General features: G+C 63.6%; 1 protein-coding gene across 7 annotated transcripts in view; it reads left to right on the forward strand.

Annotated features, from left to right (window-relative positions):
- The window catches only part of IQSEC1 (IQ motif and Sec7 domain ArfGEF 1), a 108,666-nt gene that overhangs the window by 95,863 nt on the left and 1,739 nt on the right, over nt 1–11,064 (forward strand). For 3 of the 7 annotated variants that reach the window (XM_024763366.1, XM_024763368.1, XM_024763367.1), the window contains exons 8-12: nt 368–397; nt 1,386–1,511; nt 2,334–2,433; nt 4,674–4,835; nt 5,698–5,874. In XM_024763366.1, the coding sequence (XP_024619134.1) occupies nt 368–397; nt 1,386–1,511; nt 2,334–2,433; nt 4,674–4,835; nt 5,698–5,874 (595 nt within the window). The other 4 variants (XM_024763364.1, XM_024763369.1, XM_024763365.1 and 1 more) reach the window with 2 other exon arrangements.

Consider the following 11,064-nt stretch of genomic DNA (forward strand, 5'->3'; position numbering starts at 1 on the left):
CCCAAGACCCACCCGCCCCACGACCCCAGGCTGCCCTGCTGGCTCGGCTTCGGCCAGTAGCTGCAGTGCCTTTGGAACCTGTTCCCTTCCAGGTGGGGTTGGTGGATTATGTCAGGTTTGGGGCTTTTTAAGGGAGTCACAACCCTTCTCTCTGGGTCCTCTTTGACGAGAATCTGAGGCTCTTAATAAACCAATGGCCAGGGCTGTGCAGTGGCTCCCTGGCGGCCTGGGCTCTCCGTCAGAGCCCACTGGGGGCGCCCTGGGAGGCGCTGTGGGTGGGGTGTCACCCCGGAGTCTCTGTCAGGGCCCAGATGTGTATTTGGAACATTAACATCTCTTCTTGTTTGTTCACTGCTTCCCCCTGTAGATTGGATCCCTGCACCATGGGCTCGGCTGTGTGAGTTCCCCTCGGCTTCCGCCTTCCGTGATCCCCACTCGCCCGCAGCTTGCAGCTCCCAGACCCACAGTTCTGGCTGCATGAGTTAATTTCCAGAGCCATAGGAAATTTGATTTTCACAGTTATCTCCACTTCAGATCTCTGAGAGCACGCGGGAGGGTTGTACTGTCAGGCCCAGAGCAGGTGGTCCCCTCCCGTCTTGTCTGGGCCCGGTTGAGCTCGGAGATCCCACTTGTCCCTCGGCCCCGAGACCCTGTACCTGAACAGATGACCTTGGTGTGGCGTTGAGGCCTCCCCCTCTCCACCCAGCCCACGCTGTGCCTCTCGGGTCCCTTTCGCCGCCAGGGCTGGCAGTATTGTGCCTGCTGGCCGTCATGTGGTCTGCTCCTTACCCCACCCTGGCAGCCGAGTCAGCTGCCCCTGCAGAAGGCCTGAGACCCCCGGCACGCCCGTGACCTGCCCTCGCCCACCTCCCCAGCCCTGCGTCCTGCCCTCCTTTCTCACACTCTGCTACGGACAGCGCTGCCCCCTGAGGGCACCAGGCTGGGCCCGCGTCCCCTCCCTCTCATCTGTGGGTTGCTGAGCTCGGGCCTGGAGAGCAGCCCCACGTAGGGCCATGTGTGCCCACGGCCGCGTGTGCAGAGGGCAGGGAACAGCCCCTCGAGGTGGTGACTGCCGGCTCGGGACCCTGCAGGGCTCCTCCAGACCCAGCTGTCGGGGCTGAGAGCCTTCAGGAGGGAGGGCCTGGGGGCGGGGAAGCCCGGGCTCTGCAGCCTCCTATGTGTGTGGCTCGGGGCGCACACGACAGGTGCTTTGGGAGCTCAGAAGATACGCGTGGTTCATGGCGGGGGCTCCACAAGCTCAGTGCTGAGAGGAGTCGGAAGGCGGTCTCCCTGGAGCAGGGGCCTCCGGAGGCCCGAGGGAGGGCAGGGTAGGGGAGTCCCTCGTCCCCGAGGGTGCGTGGAGCTGACGCCGCCCCTCCACACAGGTGCTCTCGCTGCCGCACCGGCGCCTGGTCTGCTACTGCCGGCTCTTCGAGGTTCCAGACCCAAATAAGCCCCAGAAGCTTGGGCTGCACCAGCGAGAAATCTTCCTGTTCAATGACCTCCTGGTGGTACGTGGTCCCCACGGGTGAGGGGCTGGGTGTGCAGACCCCAGAACGGCTTGGGAGAGTGGCCCCGGCTGCGCCCAGTGTCGGCTGCCTGGGCTCCCACCTCAGTCAGGCTCATCCAGGAAGGGAGAGTCAGCCTCTGCAGGTCCGGGCCTAATCCTGTCCCCTCGGCCGCCCCGGGAATCCTCTTCCCGAGACTGAGCAGAGGTCTCGCTGCTGCCCAAACCCGTCCCTGGGGCCAGGCGGGGGCGGTGCTGTCTCGCTGGCCCGGGTCTCAGCCCCAGGACTAATGGGCTGAACGTGGCAGAGGTGGGCTCCCCAAAGGGAAGTTGAGCTCTTGCCCCCAAACAGGTAGCACATATGTAGATGTTCCCGCAGGGAGCAGGGAGCCTGCCCTTTGGAGCTCTTGCCTCCTGCAGGCCCCCTTCTTGCCCGAGACCCTATCCCCTTTCCCCACCTGATTGAGGACCAGCTGCTCTTCTCGGGTTCGTGAGGCTGGAATCTAGATGTGTAGGTTCAAGTCCTTTCAGAGTTCCTGACCTTGAGCAGATCGTTTCAGATCTCTGGCCTCAGTGTCCTTCTCTGTAGAACTCATCTCTCAGAGGGTTTCACGGTGCCTTTGGGCCGTGCATGGGGATGTCGGGCGTGAGTGTCTGTCCCTGTATCGGCCCTCCCCCGCCCCGCGGGCCTCCTGACCTTGGAACCGCAGGAGGGTCCTCACACAGGAGAACTCGAACTGAGGGCCCACTTAGAGTCCTGAGCGCCCAGGGCTGCTCCCGGCCGCTCGGGCCCAGTGGCTCAGCCTCTGTCTCTGGCTGCCCCCAGGTCACCAAGATCTTCCAGAAGAAGAAGAACTCTGTGACGTACAGCTTCCGACAGTCCTTCTCCCTGTACGGCATGCAGGTCCTACTCTTCGAGAACCAGTGTGAGTGAGTCCCTGGGCCCGTCCGCACATGGTCTGCACCCCGTGGCAGGAGGTGGCCTCACTTGGTCCATCCGTGTAGCGAGGCAGCTCTCCTCCGCCGTCCCCTCTTCTTCCTCCTGGCTCCATCAGGGACGACCCCAGGGTGGCCTTTCCGGTGTTCTAATTCCCACTTACCTAACAGAGGGCAGGTTGCTGGCTGGGGGTAATCAGGGAGAATTCAGTATCATTGTATGTAGGACTCATCGGGTTTACTTTTACCGTTACTTCTTGCAGGTGATAAGATTTTTAAATTTAGTGCAGAGCGATAAAATGTTGATAGGAAAACATCGAGTGAATGGCACAGGTGATATACAGATATGGCCAAACAATCAGGTGAGGGTCGTGCCGGAGAGACTGCAGGCAGAGGTCACGAGCAGAGCCCCGGTCCGTCCGCTCAGGTTTCAGCGCCATGTGTTCTGGCTGTTGGACCTCTCCGGCCCGGTTCCCTTGGTCCATCGATGGGGTGATGGTAGTGCCTGCCTCAGGATGAGATGAGGCCATTCACATAAAGGCCAGGACAGCCCGTGGCCCAGGGGCGGTGCTTGTTCAGGCCTTTGGGTGTGAGTGGGTCCTGGGCCTGGGGATCCTGGAGGGGAGCTGGCCGCCCCTGCAACCCCGCTGATGGGTCCTTTCGGGCTTGTTCCTTCCCGCCACCCACGCCCTTCCCTTTTCCTCTCTCCCTCTCTGTCCCCTCCCTGTCGGAGGACCTCGAACTGCAGGCTGAGCCAGTGCTCCTGGGGTGGGGTGGGGTGGGGGACGTCCTGCTGCCCCCCATGTTCCGGAGGAGCCAAGGGAAGGGCCGCCACAATGGAGCGTCGGGGCGTGTCCAGCAGCAAGGTCCTGCGGTTCTGTCCCGTCCGCCTTGCCTCTGCAGGCTGAAACGTGCCAGGGACCCGTGGCTGGGCCATCCCAGAACACAGTGCCTGAGGGCTTCTCTGTGCTAAACGGGACTGGACCTGCCAGCTCCTCCTCTTTTCTCACATGCCTATGAGGAGCTCAGGATGCAGAGCCCGCCATCGCTCCACCCCAGGCCAGAAGGGCGGCCTTGCCTTGATTTCTCCCAGGCAGCACCAGGGAGGCTGGTGCCATGCGCACCGTCCTGACCGACAGGCCCCTCTTGGAAGGGTGGCGGTGGTAGTGACCACTCAGCAGCGGCCCGGGCAGACTGAGTCCTTAGGCAGAGGCCGCGCCCAGACGGCTTTCAGGTTCCCAGGGCTCAGCCCTCCGCCCTGGAGGCAGTGCTAGTGAGAGCCGACCCCGACCTTCTGTAGGACATGCCTCGCACCCGGGGTCTCAAGCTGGCAGCCCCTGGTCGGTCGCAGCTCAGTTATGTTATGTTTGAGCTTTATTTTAAATTCGTTGAGCTCATACTAACATCTTCCCATAAGGCTCAGGTATCCGTGGCTCGTCTTGTAAAGCTAGGTTTGGGTGGATGGCGGGCAGTAGCGGGCTGCACACCCTCCACAGGGTCAGCAGCCGCAGTCTTACCCTGCCCGCTTCCTGCATTGAGGAAACCCACACAGGCCTCTAGGCGTTTGAGGTCCCCTCCCTGACCCAGGTCTGAACCGTGGTGGGATTGGTGTTTGGGCCTAGAACCTTCATACACTCAGTGGTGGATGCTCGATTCCCACTGAGGAGAGAGGCTGCCGGTACGCCAAAGCCCCAGAGACCCCGAGAGCGAGCACGGAGGAGGCACCGGGCAGGTCTGAGCAGAAGGCTCTGTTGGGTGTGGGGTGCCCACAGTGTACCCCAAGGGAGCTGGTGGCCTGGAGACCAGTCGGGAGAGGACAGAAGTGTCAGAAGTGACTGGATAAGACTGTCCCCCAGCGGGGACACCACCTCCCCCTCCTCCCAGGCTTGGCGCCTGGCCGAGTGACCAAGGATCCTGACCTAAGGAGTCCAGGCTCCACGCCCTTCCGGTGGGGAAGAACGAGGGCCCTGGCTTTGCCTCAGATCAGTCGGATCTGCCCTCGACTTGAACACGGAGCAAACACAGACCCAGGTCAGGAGACGGAGACTGCCTGGCGGTCCCTCCGGGCTGCACCGTGAAGCCTCTCCTCCCTGGAGGGATGCGTCCTCTGGGAGCCTGGCCTCAGCGTGCCCCCACACCCCGGCTGCATGGAGACCCGCTGGTCCTTTGCCAGCCAGAAGGGAGGTGGCAGGGCCCGCCCTGAGGCCCGCACTCTCCTCCCCTTCTGCAGACTACCCCAACGGCATCCGGCTCACATCCGCCGTCCCCGGAGCAGACATCAAAGTGCTAATAAACTTTAACGCTCCCAATCCTCAAGACCGGAAGAAATTCACTGATGACCTGCGGGAGTCCATCGCGGAGGTGCAGGAGATGGAAAAGCACAGGATAGAGAGTAAGTCACGGGGGCCTGGCGGGGGCCTGCAGGGTGCAGGCGTGGCCTCCCATCTGGGAGCCAAGACAGTGGTGAGAGGCCAGGCTGCAGTGACTCTGTAAGCCCAGAGGTGAGACGCCCTCGGCCTCTTCTGGCCTTCCCACGGCCACGTGACCAGGCAGGCCACCTGCCCAGGTCACGGGAGGCGGCACAGAGGAAGGAGGGGTGGGCAGGGGTCTCTGGGTGGGAGCCGGGCTTCCAAGGCCCAGGCCTGTCCTGCCCAGGGAATTACATCGTGTGCCCTGAGGGGGCCTCTCGGAGCCATGGTCGCCCCGTGCCCAGAGCCCTGGACCTGAGCCCTTTGTACTTGAGCGTGGTTGTTGGTATTTGTGTCTTCTGCACCCGACCACCCGGAGGGCTTAGGGCTAGGGCCATCCCCTGGCTTTCGTTAAAGCCGAGGATACCCCCGCTTCTCCTGGCTCTAAGCCTCATTCCTGGAGGTACATGGGTGCCCCCACCCCTGGCCTCCATCCACAGCCAGGCCGCGTTAACTCCTCTCCAGACGTGGGCAAATCCACCTCCTAGGAAAGTGACTGACCTTCCTGCAGACCTCGGGCACTCTGGCCTCTCCAGCCTCCTTTCCGGGGTCTCCTTTCAGCCCCTTTGGTCACAGGTGCCGTCGCTCCTGCCCTTTCCCAGACGACCTTGCCCCTCACTTGCCCCCTGGAAGGAGGTGGCGGCTCAGCCCGGTGCCACCCTAAGCAGAGGGCCCCCCGAGTCGTCTGCGTTGCCCTCCGGGGGGTGCCCAGCCCCTTGCCCTCTCCAAGCCACCCTTGGCTGGGGGCCATCCTCCCCTCACTGGGCCCCTCGGGCTCTGTTCCAGCGGAGCTCGAGAAACAGAAGGGCGTCGTGCGGCCCAGCATGTCCCAGTGCTCCAGCCTCAAAAAGGAGCCGGGCGGCGGGACACTGAGTCGGGCCTGCCTGGATGACAGCTACGCCAGCGGCGAGGGCCTCAAGCGCAGTGCCCTCAGCAGCTCCCTGCGCGACCTCTCAGAAGCGGGTAAGAGCCGGGCCCAGGGCCGCCCCCTACCCAGCGCACGCGGGACTCGGCCGCCCGTGGCCGGCGGGGCTTGCGTCGGCCGGAAGGGGCTGTGTTGGAGGCTCGGACAGTGGAGGGGCTCGGACGGAGCTCACTTGGGTGGCCGTCCCCAAACCACAGCAGCATGTGGCCACGCGGAGAGGGTGTCCCCCAAAGCCAAAGGAAACGGGGCCGAACGGTCACAGGCAGGACAGCCGGGAGGTACCCCTGGTCTCCCTTGCTTATTGGTCTTATTCTCTTATTCGTTTTCTGAGGTTTGCTCTCATGCAGAGTGCGTCGGGCCCCGCTGGTGGGTGTGTCCCCTGTACTCTGCTGCCCCGTCCCTGTGCTTCATGCTGATGAATGAGATGGAGTGAAGCCCTTGCTGCTGTGTCTGGGAGCCCGTCTCCCACTGTCCCAGGTCTTGCTTTCCCCACAGAGGTCTCCCTTCCTGGGAAACCCGAGCCTCTGTCCAGCCCAGAGACGCGGCCACACCTGGCCCTGGGACGTCAGGGGAAAGCCCTGGCGGAAACGTGATTCTCGTTGCTGTTTCTTTGTTTCTGTGTGTGTCTGATTCGCTGCCAGCCTCTTAGCGTGCGTGCAAGCAAGCAGCACCCCTCGAGCCGCCCAGGTTTCCTGGGGCGGGGGCCGTGCGTGGAGCATCAGTGAGCAGGGAGCTTCTGCTGGCGGCCCTGCCTGACCTCGGCTGGGGGAGGGGGCGGGGAGGGGAGCGCTGCTGCAGCCTGCTTTGCCTGCCAGCGCTGTCGGTCGGAGGAGCCAGGAGCCACGGGGTGAGGGGATGCACGCCGGCGGCTCTTCAGCCCCCCACTAGGCGTATCTAGCCAGGCAGCTTCTCCCATGAGGAAGCTCAGGGGCTGCGGCGGAGCGGAGGGAGCCCGACACGGGGGCACGTGGCTGTGCCAGGACCCCAGGCTCCCACCCCGAGGCCCCAGCTGTCCCAGACGCAGGAGCCTGACGTAACCGCGGCTCTGCTGGTGAAGACCCTCTCAGGCTGAGACCGGCCTCCTCCTCTCCAGGGCCCAGCGGACCCCTCCCCACCAGGGCCTCGCCCACGCCCCCGGCCTCAGGCATCACCGCTTGACCAGCTCTGGGCCCCGTAGAGAAGCTGCTGATGACCCCATCCCTCCCTTCAGCTTATTCATTTCCCAGAATTTTTTTTCTTTTTTTTTGTTTTGAGTTGGATTTTTTTCTTTGTTTCTGTCTTGTCATTTTTTTTTTCCATAGTGAAAATCCGAATTGCATGGCCAGCGTGAGAGTCAAGCAGGGCTTCTCAACCCCGGCTCTGCTGACATCTTGTGCCAGATCATTCCTGGCTGTGGGGACTGCTCTGTGCAGGACGCTTAGTAGCATCCCTGGCCTCTGCCCACTAGATGCCAGTAACACCCCCCAGTCATGACAACCAGTAATGTCCCCCCAAATTGCCAGGTGCCCTCGGGGAGAAATACCACCCCTGGTTGGCAGAATTGCTGTGGTTGAGAACCACTGGTTTTCCCCGTGGCTTGTTACTCCCAGCTAATCGTAACCAGACTGCTCGGGGCCTCTGCAGGCTGGGGGCCCAGGGCCTGTGTTTGAGTTTGTGCAGTGGGGCAGGTTCTGGCCTCTCCGGGTCCTGCCCAGCCCCCTCGGGTAGCAGTGGCCTCAGCCATCCACTGTCTGCTTAGGGGCCAGACAGAGCCGCGTGCCCGGGCGCATGGCCATGTGAAGGACGGAGCCCCGAGGTCTGGCTGATTTCTGTTTATCGTTACCGTTGCCATTTTTGTTTGGGGATTCTGAGCCGAGAAGGATTCCAGGCAGCGAGTCCTCTCAGGTCCTAAACCACCGTGAAGAGAATCCCCGGGAAAGCGATCCCAGCACCAAAGGTGAGAGGGGCGGTAAGGTGGGTGTTTGAGCCCTGATGACCGCCAAAGCCCCAGGCTGGGACAGCCCCCCTGCGACCTCCAGAGGAAGACGGGCCAATGCCAGCTGCCTGCCGGAACATGCCGGAGACGTGCCCCTATGTGCTGGACTGGGTCGGGGCGAAGCTCTCCCGCACCCGCCGTGCCCCGGCCGAGATGGGCTTGTCGGGAAGAGGTGAGGCTCAGGGCCAGCCTCTCCCCTCGGGACAGTGACGCCCAGCAGCCGGCTTGTCATCGCTCCCAGAGCAGCTGCCCCAGACCTGCGACCACACATCCATCCAGGAGACAGCACCCGGGAATGTGCCCTCGGCCCGGCACGAGCCTCTGGGATCTGGGAGGCAGTCGTGGTTTGACGGCCCAGGAAGAGAGGGGCGGCAGACTTTCCTAGAGGTGGGGGGGGGTGTGCCTGGCCCCCAGCCCAGCCCCCCTGCTGAGCTGCGAGGCCTCGCCCCCTATCTCCACGTGGTCTTCCTTCAGCTGGGCCCCCTGCTCGCCTCAGTGGCACCAGAGCCCTGCCAGCCTGAGATCAAGGACCCACAAGGACCTCTGACACAGGTGCGACTACTGAGCCTTAGCTCCTGCCGCAGATCAGTCAAGTCACAGTGGACACTGTCCACGGACCCCGAGGCCCCCAGCCCCTCACCAGCCGAGCTGCCCAACACCAGTCCCCACGGAGAGGACATCTCCCGGGCCCGCGGGGTCTGCTGTCGTTACCCGGGGCACAACTGGAAGACTGCCACGTCCTGCACCTGTTGGGGAAGAGCTGGCGGCTCCTGGCGACCAGTTTCCAAAGCAGCCCCTGCTGTCCCACGATGGGTGCTCCACACGTGTAGCAGCCAGTGGGCCAGCGGCTGCCTCTCTTGGGGTGGGGGCCACGCTCGGGGCGGCCTCCCAAGCAGAGCCCATCAGAGGGCCGTGCAGCACGCCGATTCCGGGGTCTTTGGCTCCAGGCCCTGGTCGAGTTACACCTCTGGGCCTGGGTTCCCCAGATGCAGGTGGGACTAGCGCTGCCCTCCAGAATCTGTGAGAGTCAATACCCACAGAGTGTTGGGGGTGGGGCCTGGCCCCGTGCTGGCTGTTGTCACCCTCAGCGTTGCTAGGGCCGTGGTGCGAGGCCTCGGGCAGAGCCCTGTCTGCCTGCTGTCCCAACGCTGAGAAGCCAGGAATGCTGGGACGAGCCGCCCTGGGCGCCCCGTCTGGATGTGGCTCCCAAGCTGTCCGTGGCCAGGCTGGCAGGGCCTGCTCTGGCCCTTGAGAGGCACCAGCTGGGGCAGGGCTCACCTGAGGCTTGTGCAGGATCCGGAGATGGTTGGGGGGACCCCCAAACAGGGCAGGCAAGGAAGGAGTGGTGGGGATACGTGAGTGGGAGCAGCTGGCCCGGCTCCTCCTCCGTCAGTAGGTGGTATGCAGGTGTGCAAACACCCACACGTGCGTCTGCCGTGGGCAGGTGTCCGTGGGTGTGCCTGGGACTGGAGTGCAGAGGACTTCTGCAGGGACGTCCCGTATCTCCTGCTGAGTTCAGAAGTTGAAAAGGTGAAGTCTGAGAAACTCAGAATCACTCCAAGACATCCAAGTTAGAGCTCTCCTGAGTCTTGGCCCACGGTGGGCAGGAGGGGGGCCTGTTCAGCTCCAGCGGGGGCAGCATATGAAGCCACAGCCCCCAGCCCCGGGCCTGGCCCAGTCCTGTCGGGAGAAGCAGGCCAGCTGGAGCGCGCTGCTAGCCCAGCGGGGCCTCTGTCTTCCCTCTCTGTCCCTGGTCCTTAGTCAGAGGAGTGTCCCCAGCCTTATAGGGGCTAGAGTGCAGATTGAGACACCCCAAGGACAGCAGAGGTCTGAGCATAGCCATCCCAGGGAGCGGGGGCCGTGCCTAGTGGACAGATGTGGAAACTGAGGCAAAGAGTGGATGGCGTGCCAGGTAGGGTCACCCCTCCAGCTGCAGAGCCCCCCTTCTGGAGGCTGGACTCTAATTCTGTTGCATGTCCCCGGGCCACCGCGTTGGGACCGAAGGCAGGAAGGAAAGGTCACCCCTCTTCTCATACCGGCGGAAAGAGGAGGAAGGGAAGGGTCATTTTCAGCTGGGAACGAGGGGCCAGTTCCCGCCCGGTGGTCCGTGGTCTTCAGCAGCCTCATCCAGTGTGTGGCGCAGTTCCGAGTGGGCTCTGAGACTAGGGTCCAGCACGGCCCTCAGTGGACCCCAGGCTCCCAGCTGGAACTCAGGTTTGGGGGTCAGCAGGCAAGGCAAAGTCACCGGAGCTCCCCTGAGCCTGCCGTTGTGATCCCAGGCCCGAGGGCCTGTCCCAGGCACGCGCAGCTGCCACCATGAGGCCGGAAGGATCCAGACACACCCTCTCCACCCAGCGCGGGTCCGGGATGTGGGCCACAGGGCGGCACGAGGCAGCAGCTTCCATCTTCCAGGCTCCTGGGTCCAGCCCGGGTCCAGCTCAGAAGGCAGCGTGGCCAAGATTTCCCGCCTCAGGTGAACCTGCTCACTGTGGGGACTGAGCCAGTCAGTCCATCGGCCAGAGCTTCCGTCTCCTCCTGGTGTGGACAGAGGGACACCTGTTCTGCACTGTGGGGCTTGGCCAGGCCTGCACAGGTGGAAGCTGGAAGAACGTCTCGGAGCCACTTCTCTGCCTCAGCCTCGGTGTCCTGCAGAAATGCCTGGAGAAGTCGTCCGGGGGACCTGCGGGGGCCAGGGCAGGCGCTGGACGTCCAGAACCAAGAGGAAGACTCAGTCTCCTCTGGCACAGCCAACACAGGTTGCATGCCTGCTACGTGCCATGTGCGGGGGACACAGAGGTGTTGGCAGTGAGGGCTCACGACTGGAGAACGTGTGTGGCGTCCCAGTGGGCCGTGCCCACAGAGGACTCCAGGCCCTGGGCTGGGAGGAAGTCCCAGCATCCCTGTCCCTGGCCAGACACTGCACAAACCAAACATGGCCCCAGGGTGCGGCCCCTCTGCTCCACCAGGAGAAGGAGGATGTGGAGTTTAGTCTCCTAACCGTCAGGCCCACCAGCAGCCGGGGAGGCAGACGTGTGTGCGTGTGCGTGCGTATGTCCATACATACGTATGTGAAATCCACCGAAGGTCAGGCCGGGCAGGACCATGCTTAGCTCGTCTTAGCTGTGGGAGAAGCTGCCCTTGCCCGTCCCCGCGGGTAGGCGGCTGAGGCCCCCTGGAGCTCGGGGTCAGCCGGGCCTGTGTGCCCGCCCCAGCCCCCCGGAGGCCCCTCCCCCCAGGCTCCTGGTCCCGGGGA

This window comes from Neophocaena asiaeorientalis, unplaced genomic scaffold, assembly GCF_003031525.2.
Source record: "Neophocaena asiaeorientalis asiaeorientalis breed wild unplaced genomic scaffold, Neophocaena_asiaeorientalis_V1.1 scaffold433, whole genome shotgun sequence".
NCBI classification, from domain to species: domain Eukaryota; kingdom Metazoa; phylum Chordata; class Mammalia; order Artiodactyla; family Phocoenidae; genus Neophocaena; species Neophocaena asiaeorientalis.